This window comes from Lonchura striata, chromosome 6, assembly GCF_050655825.1.
Source record: "Lonchura striata isolate lonStrDom1 chromosome 6, ASM5065582v1, whole genome shotgun sequence".
Taxonomy (NCBI): Eukaryota; Metazoa; Chordata; class Aves; order Passeriformes; family Estrildidae; genus Lonchura; species Lonchura striata.
In genome coordinates, this window is record NC_140708.1 from 25,098,505 (window position 1) to 25,125,534 (window position 27,030).

At 40.7% G+C, this 27,030-nt stretch overlaps 2 protein-coding genes across 9 annotated transcripts in view; both read right to left on the reverse strand.

Moving 5' to 3' along the window:
• Positions 1–21,375, reverse strand: part of PLCE1 (phospholipase C epsilon 1) — a 154,305-nt gene extending 132,930 nt beyond the window's left edge. For 5 of the 7 annotated variants that reach the window (XM_085583642.1, XM_085583641.1, XM_085583640.1 and 2 more), the window contains exon 1: positions 3,811–3,966. The gene's annotated coding sequence lies outside the window, so the exon portion shown is untranslated. Of the gene's footprint in view, positions 1–3,810; positions 3,967–4,462; positions 4,574–21,234 lie in introns of those variants that run through there. The other 2 variants (XM_085583639.1, XM_085583638.1) reach the window with 2 other exon arrangements.
• Positions 10,718–26,754, reverse strand: SLC35G1 (solute carrier family 35 member G1). 2 transcript variants are annotated; one of them, XM_085583652.1, is made up of 3 exons: positions 26,472–26,754; positions 22,112–22,292; positions 10,718–21,607 (listed from the first exon to the last, which is right to left on the reverse strand). In XM_085583652.1, exons 1-3 carry the CDS (start codon positions 26,737–26,739, stop codon positions 20,848–20,850), a joined length of 1,209 nt encoding a protein of 402 aa, XP_085439778.1. In that variant the 5' UTR covers positions 26,740–26,754; the 3' UTR covers positions 10,718–20,847. The 2 variants fall into 2 exon arrangements, with proteins under 2 accessions (XP_085439778.1, XP_021395616.2); XM_021539941.3 differs by lacking the exon at positions 26,472–26,754 and adding an exon at positions 26,057–26,288.
• Between the last annotated feature and the right edge of the window lie 276 nt (positions 26,755–27,030).

The window sequence follows — 27,030 nt, forward strand, 5'->3', positions numbered from 1 at the left end:
TTTAAAACATTGAAATAAGTAACATAAAGAACACTCAAAATGCCTGAGCATTTAATTTTTTAATTACTTTTGAAATGTTACAACTGACAAATACAATACTATACTCTTTTTTTAAATGAGGAGGCACCAATGAAATTATTGTAACAAGTTATTAAATATTAGTTATGTATAGCAATGTAGAATAAAAAGTATCCCACAGTGGACAGACTATTTAAACCTTTATAATATGCCTCAAACTACTGTAAAATGTCACAGTATCTATACTGTGCCCACAGAATACACTTCCTCATAAAAGACTCAAGCCTGCACTGTCTCAATCCCCAATGCTAAGCCAAGTACACATGAGTTTCAGATGTAAAGAATGCAAGAGGCAGCTCAGTGGGGCATGTCACATACTCCACAGGGTTTGCGTCCTGCTGCTCTAAATCATTTACTGAAAGAGCTGGTATTACCTGTGGCACTGTCACTGACACTTGATAAACTGGAGCAATGTAGTGAGCTCTGGAAGAAGGCTAATTCTGGTGGGGAGTTGAGCCTGTTCCTCTTAGCTCTTGTTACCAGGTTTCAGTAAGTGCTGCCACATCGAGCTCTTGCTTGAACATGTTGGATTATTTATGAATGACTAGGCAGTTAAGAAGAAAGTATTGTGGATGGCCTAGTTTAAAATCAGTGACATCAATTATGTCTTGCACAGAGATGTCAGCATGACAAGAGTATGCGAAATCAGAGGACCAGACTTTGATCCCACATTGACATACTTACAAACTGACTTCTTTGCTTCAAGTAAAACCAAAATTCTGTGCCTTGAAATGAAATAAAAATATTAGAGACCTCCCAATATAGGAAATCCATAGAAAGTCTGTCAGCATTTTATCCTCAGCTCTTAAACACAAGTCTTGTTTCAGCAGATAGATGTTTTGCTCAAAAAAAATCAAGGAGTGAAATATGACCAAGATCTGGCAGTTCCATGACTATGGAAAACTCTACCCACAAGCAGATATATATATATAGGTTTGTCAAAACAAAAAAAGTAGTATGCAGAGTAAGCTGGACTGCTCTCACATAATAAGTACTCAGTCATGCAGCTCCTCTAGTACATGAGCAACACCTCTCTTCTAAACGATTAAGAAGGCTCAGGAAGGGACAAAATTAAGGAAAGCATGAATTTAATGCTAGCATGCTAACAGCTTCCTAAAAGAGAGACATGATGAAAATGTTATTTACAAATGAATCACACTGCATATTAAAGGTACAGACAGCTGTTAACCTGCTGTCTGCACAATCAAATGATAGCCACTGCTCAATGAAACCATCAATGGCTGCATTGTGAACAGGCATGAGAGTAAGTCTGTCCATGCTGGAGCTGCATGATTCATTCCAACTTTTCAGTTACTGGCATTTTCAAGAAGTATAAAAACCAAAACAACAACAACAAAAAACTGTGAATTATTGCTAGTAACACATATCATTGTCATTTATAAAATTTAAGAGTCAGTAATGAGCCAAAATCTGCTTTGTACAAGTGCTGTAGAAACAGGAAATAAAATGACAACCAGTGTTCTGAAATGTGGTCATCAGTGTTCTAAAATAAAACACTCCTAAATAAATGCTTTTACAAATATGCACATAAATTAAGATGATCACTAAAAAAACCCTTAGTTTAATGTTTAATAAAAAAATCCCTATGCAAATTCATGACATTCTAATGAAATAATAGATTAATTACTTTTTGCCTCCTTAGTAACTGAAGTTTTCTTTAACTAATTCTCATTTCAAATCCAAGAACCATTGCTAAATTATAGCTGCTTTTCTCCAAAAGAGAAGGAAGAGCTGCTAACTTAAGCAAAATGTTTCCAGTGGTTATAAATCTGCAGTCTTTCATGAACAGTAACAGCTGTCACTTTTCAATATGTGCCTTGCTCCTATATTGGATTTCCATGCAGTTTCTAGTCATTAGCAGATCTTAACATACATATTTCTCTTAAATAAAACAGCCCTTTGATAAAAGAAATACTTCTATGGATACTTACAAATAGCACTCAAATTGTTTCATCACATTCTCTTAGATAATCTAAATACAAAGAATTTCTTTTTCTCAAATTACAAATCTCCCAGATCTCAAATTACTGTATCATCTCCATGAATCTGCTCTATGATCTCCAGTTAACAGAGTTTTGAGAAATTCTTTATTCTGCAGTAGGGCTTTCATGTTTCTTGATCTGGAAGTTTTACCTTGTGGCATTTCTTTTCCTTCTTAATGTCTTGGAATTCTTGTTTGAACATCACACTTTCATTGCATCAAATATATCACATTAAATTAATGTTAACTGAGAGGACAGGAACTGCACTGCCTCATCTACAGTCACAAAGTCTTAATAACAAACTTTTTACCATGTATGAAAACACCAATGAACTCATTACAGTATCTGAGATTACTACCTCAATATGGCAAGAATGAATTCTATTTAGATGACTAAGAAAGCAAGATTTTAGAAATCCTCCGGAAATTTATGTAGATGGGCATACATGTCCATTATGTCTTGGGAATTTCTCTTGAACACTTCCTACTACACAAAACGGTGTCTGTTTCTGGTTTCACCTTGTATGTTTCACTGCTCGCGGTGCTTTTGTAATGATCACACACATTGGTTGTTTGCCATTGACTTTCTACGGGATGTGATAGCACAGATCAAAGATGATTATTTGTAGCTGGAAAAACATGACTTCTTAAACGACTTAATAGTCATCGCTCTAAAATTATTACTAAGAGGCTGTTTCATAATTGGCAGGTTCTCTGATCTTCTTTCAAATATAGAAATGTAAAGGATGGAAATATTTAGCAAACTTTTGTCATACATAGGGGATGGAAATATTTTGAAAACTTTTAAATCAAACTTTTAGCATAATAAATACAACAAGAAGGCCAATTCTGCCCCTTACACAAATGCCTCACTATAAAACAACATTTTACTGTTCCTTGAAGTACAGCTGATCCTTCAGGCATTTCTCTACCACTCTTAATCCAGCTCTTTCATTTCTTTTATCAGAAGAAGCCCAGTTCACAGTCACCTGTATAGGCTCTTCCCTTTATCACCTGTGCTGGTGGCATCCCAAGAGGGTGCAGCAGAACAGATAAGCATCACACCTAGACACTTTGGTCCTGATCCTACAAACACTTCAGCGAAACTACTTCTCAAAGTGTTTGCAGACTTTGAGTCTTTCTAACTCAACAACACTTCAGCAAGTGGGGCAAAGAGAAGTCTGGAGCTGGGAGGAATGCATTGCCCCTTCACGGCTGGCTGTCAGGGCCTGCAGCACCCCGAAGGAGCAGAGACCCGCTGAGGCGGAGAGAGGCAGCACCCGTGTCGCTTACAGCCACAGGCTGCTTCACACGCCACATCTCCGATGTGCTGCACCAACCTTCGACTAAACTTTGCCAGACTCAAACATGAAAAGTACAACTGATTGTACAATCGCAGTGGAAGAGAAAAAGCGAACTATGAGTTTAGAACAATTTCTAGCATGTGGGATAAGGGCAGCCCACCCCAATTTTCTTTCGCATTTGGGGTTTTCTTGAGCCCCCCCAGAGGAAGGAGAGCCCTTAAGCCGAAGGTCCGGCGGGGAGGGCGCGGGCAGCGGGGGCTGCGGAACACGGCCGAGAGCGGCGGCCCGGGCAGCCCTCAGAACCCCCCGGGGCACGAGAGCCGTGCGGGCCGGGACCCGGCCCCAGAGAGCCGGAGGAGAGCCAACCACGCTCGGGAGTCAGAGAAAGAGCCCGTGAGAGCGGGCGGGGGTGTGCAGGGGACGCACCTTTCGGCGTGCCCCCGGTATCTCGTCCTCCTCCTCGGGTCGGCGGTGACTCCAGCGGCGGCGGGGCCGCGGCGGCGGAGCGCTCTGCGGGACGGGGCCGCCCCCGCCTCGCCAGGGCTCCACGGCCGCCGCTGCCCGGGGCGGCGGAGCGAGCGAGGCGCCTTCCCCGGCGGGCCGGGGGCGGGGGCTGCGGGCGCGCACCGCCCCGCCGGGCCCGGGGGGACGGGGAGAGCTGGGGAGGGGCGCGGGGCAGCGCCGCCGGCTCGGTCAGCCGCGGACAGGGGGCGCGGGGCCGCCCGGCAGGGGTGCCCCGGGACCGCCCCTCCTCGGTGGCGGACAGCGGATTTCTGCCGCCGGATGGCTGCCCTCGGGACGGGTCGCTAGGATCATCTCCTGCACGCAAGGCAGATGGGATGCGGCAGCTGCTCCTTGTCCTGCCCTGGGCAGCCCCGCGCTCCCGCAGGCCCTGTGGAGCGCTCCGCAAGTGCGGCAGCGGGAGCCGCTGGCCCCGGCCCCGCGTGCGCGCGGCTGCTCCTGAAGGACCAGGCGGCTCCCGCTGAGGGGACTCCCGGAGCCAGAGAGCGCGTCCCGGGTCCCGTCCCGCCGCTGGGAGCCGCCCGCTGGAGCCGCCCGCGGAAGAGCTTCCTCCTACCTCCCGCAAACGGGCGCCGTCGGCCAAGCGCCCCAGCGCCGCGCCTCCGCACCGCGGAGCAGCGGCGCCGTCCCGCGCGGCTGGACCCGGTCCAGCGCCATCGCCGTGCGCGCCCCGCGAGCGGGGGCCGGGGCGGGGGCGGGCCGGGCCGCGCTGCCTCACCGCATCGGAATGTGGGAATGTGCGCCCGCGCCCCCCGCCCGCAGCGCCCCGGGCGCGCCGCGCAGCGCGGGAAGCGCGGCCGCGCTCGGAGCGGCTCGGGGAGCGCGGCCCCGGCCGCGGCCGCGCCCCGGCGGCATCCCCGGGGCCAGCGCGGGGCCGCGGCAGAGCAGGGGAACCCGGCGTGGTGTCACCGCCGCTGCGGGACAGCGCGGTTTGCTGAAGGCAGCAGTGCACCTCTGCCTGCGAATTTTTCCGTGCTCAGTGCAAGAAGGAAAAGAGCCTCGTAAAGTTCTAGTTTAAAGGAACCACTGTCAATTTTTAAACTGGCGAGAGTTGGCTATAAGCTAACACGGGTTTGTTCAGGACGCCTTTATGTGAAGGGCACCAATTCTCATAACAAAGGTATGCGGAGACAGTGTGCGGCTATAAAACTCACAGTTCATATATTTCATTCTCTTTGAAAGCAAGGAACCCGTTGTACTAGTTACATTATACTACCACTTGAAAATCAGATCCATCCTTACGTATTCTGCTTTGTTACCTGAGCAAACACACATCACCTCATTGCAATAATTATTTTGTGAGCATAATGCAAGAGTATTGGTGTCCTGTATATAGTAGTAACAGTGGAGAAAGTCTGTTAGCAGATACTCTATTCAACAAATACATCCTAAAAACCAGTGAAGGTATCCACTGCTAAGTTACATATTTTCAAACATGTTTTATGTTGTTATTTGGATTTTTAAAACAAATAAGGTGTCAGGTATAGTGGGTTATATATTTGTTCACTTATTAATTCCTATTCTTATTAATTTCTGAGTCTTTCCATGGCTTATAGGTTCTAGTTATTAGAACAGAGAAGAAAATACATCCACCACAGTAGAGCACCTTGATCTTTTTAGCAAGGCATCACCTAAATAATTTATTGTTTAGGAGACATAAGACATGGTCAGTCTGAACTAATTTAGATAATTAACTTGTAATATTGATGATTCTATACTGAAATATAGTACATATTGGATAAAATCCAGGTCCTGCAGAAAATTTAGTATTGCCTTTGCCTCCAGTGTGGCCTGGATTTCATTCACTGCATATAGCATCCAAAAAATGCCGTAAGACAATACTTTGCAAAAACTGAAATTTGAGTAGTGAATATTTGCCAACTCATGTTTTGTGTGATCTGTGTATTTTTCAGTACTTCCATATATTTAGAGCATGAATATTGGCTCAAAATACATTCAATTAATAATATTCTAGTGTGCACAACTTGTGTCAGTTGCTTCATAGCAAGTCGTGCAGTGGGTTTTCAGCTCTACAACAGTGACAATGAATTATCCTCCAAACAAACCGGCAACACCAGCCTTTCCACAGAAGCTTTTTCCAGTTTCTCTCTGCTTTTCCATTTGTTTTAAAGAGTTGCTATCACATTATTCCAGGAGGAAATATATATAACTGTTCCTTTACAATGTGTTTGCACTTTTTTTCCAATTTCCAAAACTCCAACAATAAAAGATATCCTATACTGAGAAGGAAGTGTTATATTTTACTGAATGGAAAATTTGGAGAAATCACCATATGCCTGACTGGCCAAAAAGGCATTTGTTTCAGGCACATATCAATGGGCCAGCTTAGCATACCAGGGATCAATAACAAGCTTGAGCAATTTTTTTTGTATTAAGGATTTTATTCTTCAGATCCAGCTCCTCACCTGTAAATTGAAGACTTCTCGTTTCATCAGGATACTGGACAATAATTTAATCACAGTAAGATTTTTGAACACCATGAAAACTACACTTCAGATACAACAGAAAGAGGCGCTCTCTACAAAATAATTGAATGCTCGTTTTCTCCAGAATGACATTTGCTACTCTGAAACAGTAGGAAAGAAGTAATTATGAGTATCAAAAAGCTGCAGGACTGCTCTTTTCCTAGAATGTATTTATGCAATTAACAGTTCAGAAATTTCATCCCTGCTACCAAGCATTGCAGGGTAAGAAAAATTAGACTATGAAGAAATAATGGTGTCTAGATATATGTAATAAAGTTGCTGCAAGCAGACCTACTTGAAAAGAAGTTCATTTCCTTGGTGACAAGTTGGAAAGCTGCTGTTAAGATTGTTAGCCAGACATTTCTCCCTGGTTTTACACAGAATGGAAGTGACTTCTCTCAAAAAGTCACCTCCTTTTCTTCAAATTTGTTCCCAAGATGGGCAAACTCTGCAGGCAGCCAGAATTCCACTTTCTTGGGGGGACTCCCACATCTGAGCTTTGCAGAGTGAATTTTGAGCTGTCTGGCAACCTTGATGTTATACAGATGAAGAAAGTTTTTTTTTTTTCCTGGACTTAGCTCATGGGTCATGGTTTCTTTTTAACATTCTCAGCCAAGCAGAGAGTGCCTTGAGAATGCTTCAGTTTTCTTTCTCATTGTACATCAGTGTCTAGCCTGTTCTCATGAGAACCCTCTGTTGGTCATCACATTATACCCTACTGCTCCATCAGGTTTGATGATATAGAAAGACAACACATCCAGCTCAAACACAGTATTTATAGGTAGAGAAAAATACAGTCCTTCCAGAAAATACTGGTGTGTCTCACAGTCTTCTACCAACCATGCATTTTGGAGTTTGGGTTACAGAATTGATTTAGAGATGAACTTCAAAGTGATGCATAAATATTATATTCCACACATTCCTGTAAGATGGTAAGTATTATTCACATTATACAGATGGGGAAACTAAACCAGTGTGAGTTTACTTGGGCAATCTTCCCATCAGGAAAAAAAGTACAGTGGTAGCATCAGTACCCAAGAATACCTGGCTTTTTTTCTGCACTCAATCTGAACTATGAATCATTTGTATAAGGAGTAAACCCTGCAGTATAATGTATAAAGGAATATTTTGGTTTTAATCGTGGTATTATATAGCAATATTTTCAAACAATTTATTTAACAAATTACATAAAACACTTAAAATATGCTTTTGATTTAAAAAAAAAATAGCCAAAAGGTTTTTCCTTGGGCTTTGCTCCAAAACTCACCCTTCAGCTAGGTCTAAAGAAAAGCACGCACACTTGCACAAATGCAAACAAAAATTCTAAAAGAAAATTAGAAACACATGAAAGTAAGGACTGAGAATGTTTTCTTAACTGCACTCTGGTTTCAGTACAGCAAAATTTTCATTGATTTACTAATGGATAGGCAGTTTTCTTGTGAAGAAACATGCAGGCTTTATCTGCAATTAATTCCTTGCTTCTAAGAAACCAATTATCATTCTACAGAAGTACAGCCCACTGAGGCAGGGTGGTGACTGCTCTGTCAGGGCATCTCAGCCCTCTGTAAAGCACAACCCTGCTTCAGTCATAAAGGGACTCTGCCCCATGAAAACAGTTCTTACAGAAAGGCAGTTTCACTTCAGACCATTTACCAAGAGACTATTTTGAAGCTGTTTGCTAAAGGAATAATCCCAATCAGTACAACATCTATACTGACTCACAATAATAAATAAAAATTAATAAATAAATATACAAACTACTTCAATTTCAGAAATTGTTTTTACATTATTAACTTTGGACTGGAGTTTTCTTATGATGTCTGCTACTCTACAAATGTTACAGAAGTTTTGTCACTATATTCCAAACTTAATGGTACTTTATGTGATGTAAGGTCAGTTTTGCCTTACAATTATAACCATGGTGGCAATTTTGAAAGTCCAATGAACTTGCTTAAAGACTTTCTGACATTTCAATTAGGAAAACAATATGTAGCTAGATTTTTAAAAATAATAGCTTTAAAAAAGCTGAAACAATGAGCTTTGGAATTGACATTAGCTCTTTGACTTTCAAATTATTAATAAAGTTATCCCCCAGTTAATCTTTGGAAGAAATACAAAAGGTTTCATAGTAAATTTCACAAAAGTTCACACACTTTTTTCAAGTATCTCTAGGAGAGAACATTTCTGCTAAGGATAATTAATTGTAAATATGGAATAATTGCATTATTATTTTTTGGCTACACAAGTTTTAGTCTGAGAAATTTCATATTTCAATCAAGTAGCTCCTAATGTAGATAAAAGAAAGCCTTTTATGCCTTAATTGTATTCCCATTGTATAACTTAGCTATGTTTTTAGTATGCCATTATTTTATGATGGTTTTTAAAGTTAGAGACTACGTTAAAATACAGATCTTCAAAACACTGGAATGATAACTCTTGTTTATTTCATATTACATTTCAGGGACAATGGAAGCCAAAGTATTAATACTAGTAATTGAACAAAGTATAAATTTTTATAAAATTGAATATGATACCATAATTTCCTGCTAATTCTCCCTAAAAACAACCCCAGAAGAAAATACATAGCTATTAATTGACTATGAGAATTTGGGGGTCAATAATAGACATAAATATTAGCCATTTTAAAGTGGTACTAACTAGCACTTTCATTCCACATCAAATTATACAGTCATGTTGAAAATGTATTGAGAAGCCTGCTTTATTACTTTCCTCATATAGTTGTAAAGTTCCTCAAATACACAGTAAAATCCTTAATACATTTATAATGATAGTGTGTTGTTTCTTGCATAAAATTACAAGACTTGCCTGGTAAGCACATCAACGCTTTGCTGAAATCTCTAATAGGTAAGTAAATAATAATCTAGTGTTTTTTACAAAGTCAGGCTGACTGATTAGGTGTTGAAAATATGAGAGCATGGGAATGCTTGTGGTTAATAGTTCTTCAGAAATGAACATTTATGACCAGGACTTTCCACAGAAGAAGCCAGACAATCAGACTACAAAAAGGGTAATCACTATTTTGCTCTTTGTTCATGAAATTAAAAAAAGGATATTAACTTTGCAGTATCTATTACAGTCTTCTCCTCCAAAAAAGAACGCTATTGAATTTACTGTAAATTCTAAAAATACGTATTTTACAATTCACTTGTAAAGTTCTAGTACTAAATATTTAAAGGAAAAAAATTGCCTTTTCCGTTGTCACATCAGTGCACATAGTTTCACAGCTAGTCTTGAACAACACAATTTTATGTAACCTAAATACAACAGAGCTTTAGTAAAATGTTTTTTCTTTTATAACAAAACCAAAATAAACTTCAGCTTCTGTTTTATATGCCAACTGAGATTCTTTGCAGTAATTCCTTCCACATCTGCTCTGCAGCTTTCAGGTTTATAAAAGCAGCATCTCCCAATTTCCTTTCATCAAGATATCCATATGCTGTGTTTTATAGACATGTTGGTAGTTTAACATGGAGTCACTAATTACAACTTGGAGTCCTATATATGCTAAGGTTAAGAAAATAAATACATGTGGTTATGAGGCATTTAATACTGAAAATCCCAGACAACCTAGTCAAAAATTCTTCAAAGTGTGACAACATACCAATAAAAGTGCACCTGAAATATTCACAAAAGTCATAACACTACAATTGAGACTTAAAGGAAAAAAGTAAATAATAAAACTATACATAAGCACCACCAGATTCTAAACCAATGGCCTACAATCATGTGCAGAAAAGTTACCAAGAAGATTGTGACAGGAAAACTGCTGCTAAGAACCAAATTGTTTGTGCATGGGGCTGGTATGGAAAACATCTTCATGAAGTATTTGTCCAAAACAAATTTCTAGGATTTCTGAAGACAGTACAGTGTTGATATCTGCTGGTTTCAAGTCTCTCAGTTGCCAGTGTATTGTAAATGTGATCAGCTTTCCAGTGAACAGTCCATTGATGGCAGCATTTGAGGGGAGAAAGAGCATAAGATGACCTCAAACCACATGAATCTTCATCATATACAGGATCAGAGTTTTGCAGTCCTGACTGATCTGTAGTGCTGTATTCCCTTTTCTGAGCACCCTCACTGCACACCCAGTATGTCTGTCCCCTGAGAGTACAACCACAATAGCTCCCACTGATACCACCTCTGAAATGACAGTGGGACCACAGCTGAAAGTAGCTGCTGTTCTTTACAGCAAATTGCATGTAAGCATGGAAATGATCTATATAAAAATCTGAGGCCCTAAACATATCCATTAAGCTCCAGAAAAAGAGATCTAGGCTGCAGTTTTTAAAAGTGCAACGTAACCGTTCTTTTTTTTTTTTGTCTAGAAGTTCCTATTGCTTTAAAAAGAAATGGGAGAAATGAAATGTGAAAAATGCTTTTTCATTAATTATCTACCTGGAACATATTTCCAACTGTGCATATGAAAGAGGAAATCTGTCTTGTCACAAAAAAAGATCTGTAAATGCTTTCAATCCTGAAATGAAGTTCTAAATATCCAAGGAGACAAAAGGGAAATTAGAAAAAACATGCTACAAAAATACCTGTTGGCATCAGAGAATTTGGAAAGACCGGAATTCTCCAGAAAATTTTAAGCAGCAGAATCAAACTGGCAAATATATTTTTCTTGAGGAAAACAGTATTTAAGTTTCTTGATCAAAATTGACATCAAGAGAGAGCTACAGGCTAAAATAATATCCATCACCTTAAACCCAAGCTTTCCAGGATTAAAAGACGGTATAGTAAAGAAACAGAAATGTGGGTATCACTCTAGTTTTCCTTTTTTCCATTCTAATCATGGGATACAGTCTGTAATATGAAGCAAGCAACATGCTGACAAGGGTATTCTTTTATATAATCAGCAGAGAACAAACTGTTCCTTCTCTTCCTTAAATCTCTACCCAATCACACAGGCTTCAGTGGGACAGCTTTGCTACAGAGAACTTGCCAGTGAGAGAACAAAGATTTTCTCCCAGAATTTTCCTTTGCCTTTTCTCCTGCTTCCTTCCCCCTTCCTAAGAGAACAGGACATACAAGAGGCTGTTCTGTAAAGCAGTGTCAAGAAGATTTAAGACAGACACTGTAATTAAAATTTAAAAGTCTTGTTGATGCAAAAAATATGGTTAATCTGTAAAGTTTATAGCTAGTCTTAATTTATGTATATGTGTATGTGTATATTTCATACCTTCCTTCTTTCCTTCCTTTAAAAAAAAAGCATAACTGTGCTGGTAACATCAGAAATTTATATTAACCACCTTTTGTGCAAATTAAGAAGTAACAAACTGCAAAGGAAATACAGCTACATGGTTTTGGCAGGTAAAGCAGTAAAGGAGATAAATCACGTAAGCAAGTGAGGCTTCTGGGGAAGAAAAGGTTGTCTTGCAGTCCTCCCATGTGAGATTTCAGATTGTAGTAATTTGTTATCACTCTCCATTTGTAATAATGAAAAAAATGTTTTGTCACACGGCAAGAATAAAGAACATCAGCTAAGTGTTTTCATATGGACTCCCTCCATACGTTACTACAAACAGCAGAACATAGGGTCTTATTCATATTACATAAAGATGACATTTAATGAAGAAATTCAACACACATCTTTTACAAGGCATGGATTGGCATGAAATAAATCTGGTAAAGTAAAAAAAAAAAAAAAATCAAGTCTGAACAATTTTATGGCAATATAAAGGAATATTTGCTTTATGTAATAAAAGTACTATTGGTTAAACAAGAAAGTAAATATTAATATCTGATTTACAGTGCACTGTATTTTTATAAAATAAAATGGATTTGCCACGTAGCCTTTCCAAATAGTATTAAAAAGATTTTTCTCTTCTCTAACATTACTCAGCTTCCCAAAAACTTCCTATGAAGTACAACACCACATAACAGCGCCAGTTAACACCAGCAAAAAATACTCCAGCCAATCTTCCAATGGAAAACATGTTGACAAGTATTTTCTCTAACTCACTGTAGTACTTAGCCATGTCACCTCCTCCCTTTCCAATATTTCTCTGCCTTAATTTAAGTTGGTACCTTTCCCAACTCTACCAGGCTTCAAGCACAGTATGGTGCATGCTGTATGCTCTATGCTCAAAAGCTTGCACAATTTCCCTATTTAATCATCTGCTCTGCCTGAAAAGGCTCTTCCAGCACACCTGCTCCTGTCCATAGCCCTGTGCTGTGGTGACCAGAGCAACAGGGAAACCCTAGCATTGGAAATATTTGGCAGTAGGGCCTGGGGATGACGTAGTAAATGATGTAAAAGGCCTCTCTGCCTCAGCACCTGCACCAAGAACCTGCTCAAGAACTATGCAGGGGTCTTACCCCAGCCCCAAAATAAAAATTAAGAGTGGAACAGAAATATTTTTTAAATTCCCCAGCCAAACAGGAGAACAACAGAGCAACAAGGTCAACTGCTCAGACAGCATATGTGCTCTGTTTCTGTGCAACCTTAGTCAGTAGCCTAAATTCATCCTAGCCCACCACAATTTGCCACAAAGAATTTAGCAGTAAGAATGTACTTGTTATCCCTCCCCCCTTTTTTTTTGTTGTTTTTGTTTTTGTTTTTGCTTTAGTAATAATAATGTTTAGGACATATGCTACATATCCATACCCAGTACCATCATTACTGATAAGATGTCCAATCTCATTACAGGCTCCCTGCCAGCTCACTGATTTTCACACAAAGAGATCAGACCCTCTCTCCTTGCTCCCTAGAATTTTAGACAGAGCCTTGCCAAAGTCGTCCAGCACCATCTAGAATCTATTGCTCTGGGGGGTGCAGGATGCAGTTTAAAACATCACAGAAAAGAGTTTAAGAGATTATTCAAGGATGTGCTGAGCCATATTCTGTGTAGTCAATAAAATGCTTCAATAGGATTTTGAATTCCACTTAAATTTAATATTTACACCGAGTACATCATTGTCCTGAAACTTTTAATGTCTAGATCTGTGGATTTGGATTTTTAAAAGGATTTAATTTTACAACCTAAGGAATAAATTAAGAAAGAGAGCCCCACCTGCCGACAGAACAGTCACATTACAGAGGGAAAATGAAAACTCGCTGGCCAGAAAACACAAGTTTTCTTTCCACCTCTTTCATACAGACCCCAAAAACTTCACTCCAGCACTGCAAAAACTCAAATCTTTTTCCCTTTGATCAACATGTAAACTCAGCTGACAAGTCAGTTTTTTTATTCTTTCTAGAATTCACTGCTCCTTGACAGGGTAATGTACAAACTATATTCAGCAGTGTCAGAAAATACAGCTCCATAAAAGCTAATTGAAGATCAACTAAAACCTATTCGAAGAGTTCATCTGCGTATTTTATCTCATGTACTACTTCCTGTGTTCAGGGCTTTATCAACACTTTATCAAATCAATAAAGTGCAGTGCTCATAAGTATTTTGCAACTTCAGTGAAATTTGTTTTACTGTAATGGGAATACTTTTTAATTTGAAATCCTTTGATCTATTTTCCTTTTGGTTTTTTTTGTTTGTTTGTTTGTTTTGTTGTTTTGTTTGTCTGGTTTTGTTTTTGGGTTTTTTTTGTGTGTGTGAATAGCATAATCACATAATTTTGTTTCAAGAGTTTTATCATCTAGTAATAGCCTTTGTCTCTTATGCTATGTCACGAATCATTTTTATATAAAGATTTTAATAGTCACTGAAAAAGTTTTTTTTTTCCCCTCCTTCTCTCGAAGCTTAAATTTCTATTAGATTAGCTGTTCCAAAGAACACACAGAACTGCCAAGAGAAAGTGGCAAAGTTTCTTTCACAAATAATCTTTCCTTGCCTATGCCTGGCACAGTTGGATCTCTTGGAAATACCCTGCTTTTCCTTTACTTTAAAGCATGTGCAACAAACAGTGATGAGTTGTCCTACAGTGAGTTAATTTTTGAGCATACAAAGTGAAGAGGATGCTGGACAGACAGGCCAGTGCTGCCAGTAACTCCCCACAATGTAACTCACAGTCCCCTCATCTATTTTTCCCACTCGAAGTTACACCTAGAAAAAAACATCTGTCACCTCCTCTCAAAGCTCTCGAGTGCAAGCTTGAGAAGTCTACTTCTGATATCTTCTGCTCTTACAAGAACTGACAACACTGTAGGGAGCAGCACTGCTGTAAGGACAATAAAAATTAGCAATCTTTCTGTAATACTTAGCAGATACTATTTCTTTTCCTCTTTGGTGAAAAATTAATTATCAACACACTAGATAATGGAAGCACAAGGGTGAATTAAGTATCACCTTGTGACAAGTGGGACAAGAGTTGAATTCCAATCATGATGTATAGTAATAGAACAAAAAAATCCACAGAAACAGACTGTCACTTGGACACAGGAAAATTTAACTTTACTGATCTGTCAATGCTACAGTGTTTCCAGTTAAGAAATTAATGCATGGAAGTTGATGAAGCTTCATTTTGTCACTAGCTTGTTGCAAGGCATAAAAAGTGATGCAGCATGATAATATTAGCAGAATTTGAGGCCTATGTTCATGTTTACCAGGGACCATTTGATTAACAGTTCTTTCATTAAGTTTTACAATCAATGCATTCCATTATATTCCACTAATCAATGCAAAACCAGAGACTAATTCTTCAGAATCATTTTATTAGCAATGAGGAATATAAATCTCTTATGAAAATATTCTTAACATTTCAATATATAAGAACTGTCTATAAAAATATACTACTACATAACAAAGCCAGTAACTTCTACAAAACATATAATTCAACATATATTTAACAATATATAGGACATAGCAAAAATCCTTTAGTTAATGTTGAGGGTATTTTACCCCCTTTTTGTCAAACAATAATTCACATAACATAGGAAATTACTCATTCTGATATACAGAAGTTATCACCATAGAACTCTATGTGTATTCCCCCCTGAAGTCACCTGCATCTGCAGGAAGATAAAGCCACAATGTTTCTTTGGATGTACAGGCAATTATGACCCCCAAAAAAATCTGCTGGTAGCTGCAATGTCCTGCTGGAGTCAGTGATCACATCTGCTGTCAGCACTGCCAACACTGAATCCATGCAGGGACAGAGACAATGCTTTTATTACCCTTGCGGGGCTGATGCCACAGATGAGCATGCCATGGTAATCATGGTTAGAGAACTAAAAAAACAGACTCTTCCTGGGTAACTACTGCTAGTTAGCAAGGAAATAACTTCAAAAGAGGCTGCCTCCCTAGAAATAATCCTCCAACAGACAGCTCTTAAACAAAAGCTCATGGAAGAGAAAATACCATGGGAGTAGTTGCTTTTTTAAATTATGATCAAGGTAAGTATGAGCTATTTTGTCATTACTAATTCCAGGAAGCACCATCTTGAACCACTTTTGGAATTGGGAATCTGTTTTCAGAATAAAAATTACACATTTAACTAGTAATATCACCAATGCTGTTATGTTGAGATTATTTCATGCCTGGTGTTAGATGCTGGAAATCCATTTTAATTATATAGACCACCCTTGTCTACACAATGAGCGTGCCAAATTCTTGGTGTAGACTTATTTAAAAGCCCTTATTTCAAGGGCTTTAAAAGTATACTTTAAATAACCAACTGAACCTGAAAGAAATTGGCTGCTGCACAGTGACAGTACAAAGCCATCAGTTTTCTGTAGAAGAGTTGGGTACATAAGGCATTAAGGCTACAAAGTCTCACTGAAGACCACCAGCAATTACAGTGTTTTGCATAGTAAAGAACATATGAATCAAACTTATGATGCATCAGTAACAACTAAATCTTTTTATCCCTATGATTCTGTGCAAAATTACCAGTAATTAATTATTACTCTTTCTATTCAGAATCCACTGAAATCAGAACACTGAATTAATATTGCAATGCAATTGCAAATGCAATGCAACAATATTCCATCATATTATATAGGAAGGAGTTGCTATTAGAATAGCATATTTATAAAGTAAAGATCACAGCACAGACAATGAACATCAATATATTTCTGAATCAAAGCTCACAAAAATAACTTTTGACCCTGAGAAACTTGCTGTATTAAAAAGCTAAAGAAGATCAAGATCTAAAGAATCAAGGCTCAGCCAGTTTCATTTCAGATTCTCAAACTATTAATTTTTGAAAAAAGTTTGACCAACCCAACAGATATTTTAAGAAATTTTTTCAATTTAAAAACCCCAGCATTTAATGGTAACCACACTTTTGTAGGTTCATTATCTTTAAGGCTTGCAAATAATATTTAGGTTTTCAGCCTATATATGAGAGGACGAAAAATTTTAAAATTGAGGTGGTTGAAGAACTTAAAGCTTAAATGTTTTTCACTCCCAACATCATATAGAAACATCAGTTACAGAAACTACTTTGTCATGCTTTATGGATAGAGAAGCCCTAGTCAAGTCCTTCATTCTCATTCCAGTTAAACAGTTCCCTGAAAGATCGATCAAAATCAAAACAATATTCCAAAATATACACCCACCAACACAGGTTCCTGTTTAGATTATTATTTTAACAACTTAAATATTTAGAAAGGTTTAAGAACAGCAAGAAGAAATAAGCAGATGAAGCCATAAGGAAACCCTGTATGTTTGAACAAAGAAAAAAACCAATCATCTGGGGGTTTTGGCACAAGAAATATATTGAAAGAGTTTCTGCTAGAATTTGAGACAAAAATTACAAACCACTATACCTAGATGATTTCTGGTCATGTAGCATGTTTTCTTTATTTACTTATGTGTTAAGAGCAAGAAAACAGACCTTTCTTCAGTAACCTGTTCTTCTCTAAGTGTAAACAAGATCATTGAAATCACAGGGACTAAGGATGTTTTTTAATGTAAGCTTCCATATAATTTTTATTCCGTACTGATAAAGCAGCATTCATATGATGTAATTTAAACTACTACCGAATTCTCCTTCCTAATGTTTTTATACTGTCACCTAGTTTAGACTACTCCAGTTTTGCTCTCTCCAACAACCTTACTAAGAAGATATGTACTGGATCAGCTCCCAGGGGTAGCTCATCACATAACCACATTAGCATTGAGCCAAGAGGAGAGAGCAGGGCTAGCTGACAATCCAAGTTTCCATCAATCTGAACAGCTTTGAAACCACACCTTTCTAAGTGGCAATTCAAACACATGCATATTACACATGAAGTGAAGCAGTAAAAAATGCAGTCTGTTTTCCTCCCCTCCCCTGAAAGCCGCTCTCAACGGCAGTGATGGTTAAGCAGCAAAAAAACAATCCCAATTAACAGTTTCAAGTATCAAACAAAAAGGGTGCCAAACTGGAATTTTATTATTATGTGAGGTTTTTAAGAGATAATAGAGCAGTTTCCTGACCTTGTCAGTAGCTGAGCTTCAGTGTTCAGGAAAAGCAGAGAACAGACAGCTATAAGCAGGAACTGATATTACCACTCAAGTGGAATCTTCTCATATCCATAAACACATTCAGATTCAGAGTGCAGGTCTTACCTACAGAAACTTGAACAAAGACAGCTCCTCATATCCAGATACATGGAAAAGGTTTGTCTGTGAGGTAATGAAAAACACCTGGAGGACAACTCAGTCATTGGTCCCAGCCAGCACAGCTTCATGAACGGCAAGTCTTGATTGTAAAACCTGACTTCTTTCTAACTAAAGGGTAGCCCACCCAGTCAATCTAGGAAAGCCAGTACACATAATCTATTTGGACTTCAGCAGAGCCTTTGATACTGTCACAGAATCCTTCTGGACAAAACATCCAGCTCACAGCTGGATAACTGTGTTACACAATGGGCGAGCAACCAGCTTACAGGTCAGGCACAGAGTTACAGAGAATGGGGTGGCATCAGGCAGCCTGTTTCTAACGGGCTCTAAACTCAGCCCAGTTCTCTTCAATATCTTCATTAATAACTTGAATGCAAGACTCCAAGGAGTATCAAGTTTGCCGATGACACTAAATTGGGAGGAGCTGTTGACTCCCTCAAATGTAGGGAGGTCCTGCAGATACCTTGATAAATTAAGAGGGCTGGGCAACCAAACATGAAGTTTAGCAAGGTCAAGTGACAGATTCTGCACCTGGGGTGGGGCAGCAGACAGACTGGGGAATGAGAGGCTGGAGAGCAGCACTGCGGAAAGGGATCTGGGGGCCCTGGGGGATGGCAAGGTAAGAGTCAGCAGTGTCCTGGCAGCCAGGAGGGCCAAGCGTGTCCTGGGGCACACTGGGCACAGCATGGCCAGCTGGGCAAGGGAGGGACTGTCCCTGCTGCTGCACTGGCTGTTGTACTGAGCGCTGGGGGCAGTTTTGGGTGCTATAAGGTAAGAAAGACATTAAGGTCTTAGAGAGCTTAATGGAGGGCCATGAAGATGGTGAAGGGTGTGCAGGGGAAGACTTATGAGGAGTTGCTAAGGTCACCTGGCCTGTTCACCCTGGAGAAGAAGAGACTCAGGGGACACCTCACTGAGGTCTTCAACATCCTCATAAGGAGAAGTGGAGGGGCAGGTGCTGATCTCTTTTCCCTGTAGTCAGTGACAGAACTCAAGTAAATGCCCTGAAGCTGAGTCAGGGGAAGTTTAAGCTGGGTATCAGGAAGAGGTTCTTCACCCAGAGAATATTTGGGGACTGAACAAGATCCCCAGGGAAGCACAAGGTCCCCAGGGAACAAGTCACAGCACCAAGCCTGTCTGATTCAAGGAACTTTTAGACAATGCTCTCAGGCACATGGTGTGGCTCTTGGAGTGTCCTGTGCAAGGTCAGGAGTTGCACTCAATGAATCTGACAGGCCCTTTCTGACTCAGTATATTATGATTCTCTGACCCTAAAGTATTATTTGCATTCTGTGCCTTTGGAATTGAAATCCCTGGATCTGCCCTGACAGGATGCAATGCTTATTGGCAAAGGAAAAGACATGTGACCAGACATCTATAAATCAAAGAAAACATCCACTATCTTTAGTGATTTAGAAAAAAAAAAATCTATCAAGTCTACAGAACACAACATTCTCTTTTAGAAAAACACTCGACTGAGAAAGTAACTGAAAACCTCCTCAAGATACAAAAGACCAAATAAAGATTATGATTAAAATTTTCTTTAAACTTTACTAAGATAAGACCCAAAAGTTTGAACTTGGGAAAATTCCACTTCCTGATATTAAATGTTTAGTCGTCCTGAAATGTGAAGGACACCAATATCAGTAATAAAAGTGTTTTTCTTTAGTATTTGTTGCATTCAAGATAAAGTCTACTAAAGTGAGAAGATTGCAAGAGAAGTGATAAACACCGACTTAAAAGGGCTAGCATGAGAAGTGGGATTGAAGTTGCCAACTAGGACAGTCTGATGCAGTGTGGATGCCTGAATGTGATGTGTATGCATAGTGTCACCCTTGCACCAAGCTCTACTCAAACCTCTTCTACAGAATCTCTGTATGACCTTAGCCAACCAGTATTTTCTGTGAAACTGCAACTACATTGCATTCTTGTACATTCTTAAAAAACAAGCAAAAGCTTTAATGTAAATCCTTCTAAGTTTATGAAGGCAAAGGAGACTCAAACTTGGTCTCATAAAGAACTTCTGTATAGAAGAATCTAAAAAAGGTCATAAGCAGCATTAAATATAACCTATATTAAATACCTAAAAAATATAATCATTTGCATAGAATAAAGAAAAGTGCAGCTACAGCGCAGCAGTCCATACCAGAAGAAAGGTCTCATTTATGTGTGGTATAGAAATAACTGTTGTCTCTCATCACTGAGACTGCAGCAACTAAAGACATGTTTACAGGGAAAACTACTTCTGAAAAAAAAAGGTGATTAGGTCACTATGTCTGTGAAGTAAGTGCAAAAACTTAAATTACTTTTTTAAAAAAAGCAAAGCTGATAGGAAATTTTCACAAGTTAATTTTCTCTTGTTATTACTTGGAAAAATGAAATCCTTTTGTTTTGGTTTTTTTTTTTAGAATCCAAATTAAACCCACATTTGGCATCTGTTTTGTGCAAAATAATAATTAGAAAGCTTATAGAAGTACAAGCTTTATCTGTTCTATAAAAGCTGGTTGTTTACGGATTATCAACTCTTCATGCCCTTTTAACTTTTGTATTGCAATCCCTGTGGTAATCAAGCACAGAATAGTATTAAGTCTGGGAGACTTACTTCCACTGCTTTGAAAAACAGTGTCTAAGTGGAGAGTCAGGAACTTCAGGAAAATAAATATTGTACACTTTTGAAAGGAAGCAACATCTTTTAAGTATCTTTCTACTGCCCATATCAGCATGCCTAGATATAAGAAAGGAAAGTATATACCTCATCAGTTGCCAGAACATCTTCAATTTTGGTTAAAGAAAAAGTCAACTTATTTTACTGGATATAATTTGGTACTACAATTTGGTAAATGGGATATTTAAAATAAATAAAAATAAATATTGTATTTATGTATTTCAAGATTGCTTGTTTCTGTAATGAATTATTGTCTATATAGTTAGATTTCCCTCTGTTTAGCTTTTTTCACACTGTGTCTCCACTTACGAATGGCAGTTCCAGAACTACTGGCTACTACACAAAGGGCACCGCCCACAGTCCACCAGCTTGGTAAATGATTGAGAAAAAGAACTTGTAAAATAAAAGCAAACACCACATCCATTGTTCTCATTATTGCTACAGGTCCAGCTTTCTCTATCTGTAATGCTTTTGTGAGAAATATCTGACCCCCCAACCCTAACAAGCCTATTAATATTAGAAAAACCCTATCTCTACCACAATGTGGCAAGCGCCATTCATTCAAAATAAACAATGCTATAACACATCCAATTAATCCAATGACTGCATAATACCAAATTGACAAAAAATAATGCACAGATTTTCCCACCTTCCTTAGTATAACAATAGTCGAAGCTGCGGATAACGTGCTTGCAATCGCTGCTATAGTTCCTTTAAGGTGATCTGAGTAACTTCCTTCAATCCCTGTAACATGTGAGCCAAACAGAAATGGTGGTCTGGCAATAAGAATCACTCCAGTGACTGCAAAGAGTGTAAACAGAAGATCCCAAAGGCTGTATTTCTCTTTGAGAAAGATCCATGCCAGCAATGATGTAAAAACAGGACTGGTAAAAGTTATAACAGTGGCATCAGCTAGTGGCATGACTTGGTAAGCATAGTAGAGAAGAACCATTGCAGTAGAGCCAAGGAATCCTCGGAAGAAAAGAAAAATTCTTTTACCTTTTGGTCCCAAAAACCCTGTTCTGAAAAACAGAAATGTCACATTAATGTCACTGTCTTGCTTACTTCATGACCAACATCCAAACATATTTAAGTATGTTATACACCTTTCTAGACAAGGGAGTTTAATACCCAAATACTCTTAACTGTCTGATCACAGACCAGTTTATTTCCATCATGACCCCCACTCACATTCAGAGTCCAGAACTTGCTCTTCTAGTGATTAATTATTCCCTTGCAAAAGAACTCAACAGTTTCTACAAATTGCCTTCTGTTTTTTTTTAAGATCAGGCCTTTGTGGAAATCAAAGCATTTGATACAATAATCCTAGTAGAAGCCTCTACCATTCAGGAAGTCAAAGATTTTCAGTTTTCTGAACTGTATTAAGAAACAAACAATCTAAAATAATGCAGTTATGCAACTGAAGTCCTAACTAAAATAACATTGCATTGCAATATTTCAGTGAGTGATAATTCCAGATACAGTTTTAAGAAATAACTTGAAATTTAAACATTTTTTACACTTACTTGTAGTATATTAAACCAGGAAGAACAAATGCCATTTGGAAAACACATCGAAATGCACTCACTTCCACTGAATGTACATCTTCTATTTTTTTAAGTAATAAAGAGGCCACTGAGAAAAGGAAGGCAGACAGTATGGTATAAAACAGACCAAGTCCTGGGCACGCAGCTTTCTTCTTTGCCCCTGCAACAGATAAACTAGAGTTAATAAGATCTATTAGAAGACATCTCTGATCAGGCAGCTCTGCACACTGCAGTGCTCCACGTATCTATAGAGATTTTTGTGATGGAGAACAGGGGAACCAAAGAAACAAACGCAATTATTACATGTATTTACCAAACCTACCATGAAAATACTTATCACTGACCATCATGAGCCTTCTTTTTTTCTTAAAGTGTAAGAGATGAACTCTAACACTTGGGATACAAAACACTACAGTTCTACATGAGTTAGTACAGTTAACTTGTAGGTATCAGACTGGTACGAGTAATTTACTATAGGGACTAGTCATAATTCTGCCCAGGAAACAATAAATATAACTGATTACAAAACACTCCACATTCAGATTCTGAAACTATTATCTCGGGAATCAGTTTTTAGTTAACTAAAGTTCCTAAGCAAAATTTTAATTTCCTTTCTCACAAATACACAATATAAAATCTACATAAAGAACTTTATTTTTATTATACCTCATGTTTATTTTGCAGCTAAATCACACTAAATTTTACCTAGACTGGAAACATTTTCATCTTGCTGTAAGAATCCAAGTATTTTCTTCAAATAGGCATCAAATACAGATTTTTAAGCAGAATAAATTTAAGTAACTAATGTTAGAACATCAAAGGCCTGATATCTATCATAATTCCATTAAGACCTTAGTTTATGCTTATTTATCAGACTTCCCCTTCCTGAAAGTTTTCCAAGTCTAATGTTTCTATTCAAATTTCCTCATTGCCTCAGGCTCTCTTCAACAACATACTCTTCCTCGTTCCACTCATTTTCTCCACACTGAACTATTAAAAAAAAAAGGCAAGGAGAGGGAGAACTGTGAGACAGAGAACTGTGTTGAGGTCAGCAGCAGCAATCTCCAAAGAAATTAGCCTTGTTATTGCTTTGTTGCATAAAAGGAACAGAATTTCCACTGAACCTAGAAGTGAACACCAAGAAAAATAGAGCCCATCTGAAAATTTGAGTGGGAAGTCACTTCACTATCTCTTTCTTTTTCTCTACCTGCATAAAACATTGGGAGTTATCTTTTCTTCTGTGACTCCCTCTAAAGATAGGAGCAAGAACTCCATGTCCCAGAGGCAGTGTTTTGATAAAAACACATCTCACATTAGTGTGGCAGCCCGTGAACCTTATGGATCCTCTAAAACATAATCAGCTGGGTACTGCTGCAAGTTGCTTAGCAACTAAGTATAGTTTTGAGAGGGTTTTTTTTTTCAATTAACAAAACTTGTCACAAACCATTTTGATCCTCCTTGAGATCAGCACTCAAGGCTGAGAAATTGCATCTTACTGCCTAGAAGGGGAGACCGCAGGCTGACAGGCCCAGGGACCCAGGCAACCACAACCTGAAGTAGGCAAAAGGTTTGCTTCTCAAGGAATCCTGTCACATTGCAGATGAGAGTTACAGCTTCTACTTGAAATATTTCTGTTTAGCAACAGCCTCTTACATAAAACTGACTATAAAAACTACCACAAACCAACACTGGACCAGGACATCTAGCAACCATGAAACAAAGTGGATTTAAAAAATGTTCATGAACTACGTAATGCCTTAATCCACACAGTCACATAACAGAACTACAAAATTAACAGTGTCTAATACTGAAACAAGAGGAATCAGACTGGCTTATAACTGAAATGGGAAATCCAAACCCAGGCTGGCTTATGGATGAACACAGCACAAACAGAACTAGTAACTTTTATCTCAGGCATGATAGCTTTTCAGATTATTACAGAAGGAAGCCAATATAAATAAAGGAAGCGCTGAAATGGAAAACCAATCAAATTAAAGCAAAATACACTGAAAAGATCTTATACCCAGAACTAACCTTTGGATTGTAAAGAACAAACAAAAATCAGAAGGAAGTAATTTCTGCAAGCTACCCAATAGACCATGCCTATCAGAAACAGAATCTTCAGAATCTTGTAATACTAGAATTTAAACCATCAACATCTTGAATTGCCAAAGCGTGTACTTAGTGCAATAAGAAAGTGTTTTATTTCCTTTTCAAAATATACTACTCTAAGTTCTCCCACCAAAAACAAGAACTGCAGTTCTGAAGAGTACTTATTTCAAAGTAAGTTTTAGGGAGAAGTTACGTTAAGATAACATTCCCACCCTGCAAAATATTAGGCCTCAAAATACCAGCCTAACACCATCAAAACAGTCAAGCAATCATGTATTTTTCAAAGAATGTAGCAGCCTGAAAATCAAAAGATTTCAAGCAGTACCGAAGTCCTCCTTTTTGAGTGGCTACAGATGTAGTTTTCCAGTTTTATTTCCTGGCCATCTCCACATGTAATGGTTTCAAGCAACCTACCACTCCTGTTTTAAGTCATAGGTAAATGCCTCCCACTGTAACCTGTTTCAATTGCAAATTCCAATTGAGTTTTTAATGCTGTACTTTGTTCCAAACAGTTTTTATACTTGCAAAGTGCATGCAATGAACAAAATCACACTTCACACATACAAGCATCTCAAGAATAGTACTAGAGGCAGAAGAATACTGGCTATGGGAAAGATGGTCAGCAAGAAGATTATTCTCCCAGACCTTCAGGAAACACAGATTTTCTGTGTTATAAAAACCACAAGAGCTCTGTTTGACTTCTGTAAAGTGCCACGAGCACAGCAGCCTGCATTGGAACTAATCATGGTCATGCAGACAAGATATAGGAGTGATTCATAGTCCTCAGTCATCAACTCAGTCAACAATTTTGCAAGACAGACAACTCAAAACCAAAGTACTCTTTCTGGTTAATTAATGAAAGTTTCTCAGGATTTAAACATTGTTGTTTTTTGTTTTTTTTTTCCCCAGCTTTACTTTAGAAGTGACATTAATGTGAATTTCACTGAAGGATTCTGGCCTTTCCACAGCTCACCAGCAAATCTATTTTCTGCTGGAAAGTTAATTACAGTCATTTTAATGACGAACACATTTTCTGTGAAGTTGTTTTAAAAGAAAGTACTCCAGATAACTTCAGAAATGATTTTAAGATGGCATTTATGTTTTAAGAGAACTCCACTTTCATCGTACATGTTCCACATTTTCCAGTACGTTTGTTGCTTTATCAATTTGTGGCTTTATCAGGAAGTCACAGTCCCAAGTACATGGACTAAGTAAAGCGCACCGTCAAACGCGTTTACATCGTCAGAAGTTCACACAGGCAGAAGGCACCTCTATTTACCCAAACCTGTCAAGTCTTTAAAACTTTAAAAACAGGAAGTATCGTTTTCCCGAGGAATATTCGCTCCGGAGGTTCTCACAAAGGCGACAGAGCCGCCGGGCCCTGGGGATGAGCGGTGCCGGCGCTCTGCCGCTCCCGGGGCGGGGTGCGCCGGGCTCCGGCCCGAGCCGCGCCCGGCACAGGGCTCGGGGCGCGGGGGCACGGCGCAGGTCGCGCCGCCGGCCCGCTGGTGCCTCCAGCGGGGCCGGGGAGCGGCAGGAACAGGGCGAGGCCGCACCGCTCGCAGGTGACCAGCGGGCACCAGGTGCAAGCCGCCGCCGGGGACGGCTCGGCAGCGGCGGGGCGGCACCGATGCCGGGCGCCCTCCGCAGCCGCCCGCGCCCGCTCCCCGCCCCGCCGCCACGTGCGGACGGCCCGATGCCCTCGGGCCGCTCCTCCATCCCCCGCGGCCCGGCAATGTCAACCCGAGAGCGGGCAGCCCAGCCGGGACGCCGCTGCCCCCCTGCCCCGTCTGCCGCGCTCCCCCTCCTCACCAGGTGCCGAGCAGCAGAACGGCCAGGACGTGCCCGAGCAGCAGCCACAAGCGCGGCGCTCCTCGGCACCCGCCGCCTCGACGCCGGGCGCCGGGCACGGCTGCACCGCACCCGGCCCGTCCTCCCGGCCCGCCGGCACCTCCGGCTCCTGCCCGCCCGCTGCCGGAGCGGCGTCGCCCTCTCCGCCCTGACACAGCACCATGAGGGCGCGGATCTGCCACGATGCTCCCGGCGGCTCCTCGGCGGCCGGCGACACCTGCCCTCCTGCGCATGCGGTGCGGCCGCCCGGCGCCGCCCGCCGCCTTCCCTCCGCCCGCCCGCAGCGCCGAGCACCCGGGGGGAGGCTGCCCCGGGTCCCGGCCCGCCACCCCCGCCAGGCCCCGCCTGGGAGCGGCCGTCCCTCCCGCGGCGGTACCTGCCTGCGAGCCCGCGGCCGCGGAGCCCCCGCCGGGACGGGAGGCAGCGCCCCGCCGCTTCCTTCCTGGCGTCCCCCGGAGAGAGCCCCGGCGAGGGCAGCGGGAGCGGCGCCGGGGAGCGGCGAGGCCGCGGTGCCTCGGGAGGGGGAGCTCTGAGCCCGCCGGAGAGCCGAGGGGGCCGCGCAGGCCGCGGCTGTTCGCGAGCAGCAGAGAGAAAACGCTGGGAAAAGGTGACGCGAAGTTATTGTAGGGGCGTTGTTGCGTCATTTGCGCGCCCAAAATCAAAGCACCGCGGTGTGTGCCCGCGGCACTGACCGCTCGGAGCTCCGCCCGGCCGGTCATCGGCCCGGGCGCTGCCCCGAGATAACTCCCGGAGATACTGCACCCGCCGCAGCCTCGCCTGGCCTGGCTGTCACGGTGGGAACTCCCGCTGGACCGGGCTCCGCGCCCCTTGGAAGGGGCGGGATGGCCCCGGTGCGCCCGTCACTGCTGCTGTGTCCGTGAGCAGGGGCAGAGCATCGCTCCCTGCAGGAGCTGCTGCTGCTCCGGCCAAAATGC

Excerpts from the sequence above, each read along its gene's own strand:
- SLC35G1 (XM_085583652.1), bottom strand. The coding sequence starts at position 26,739 with ATGACGCAACAACGCCCCTACAATAACTTCGCGTCACCTTTTCCCAGC. Across the intron at positions 22,293-26,471 it reads GGCCGCGGGCTCGCAGGCAG|GGGCAAAGAAGAAAGCTGCG; the intron begins GTACCGCCGCGG and ends TATCTGTTGCAG. Across the intron at positions 21,608-22,111 it reads CCTGGTTTAATATACTACAA|AACAGGGTTTTTGGGACCAA; the intron begins GTAAGTGTAAAA and ends TCTGTTTTTCAG.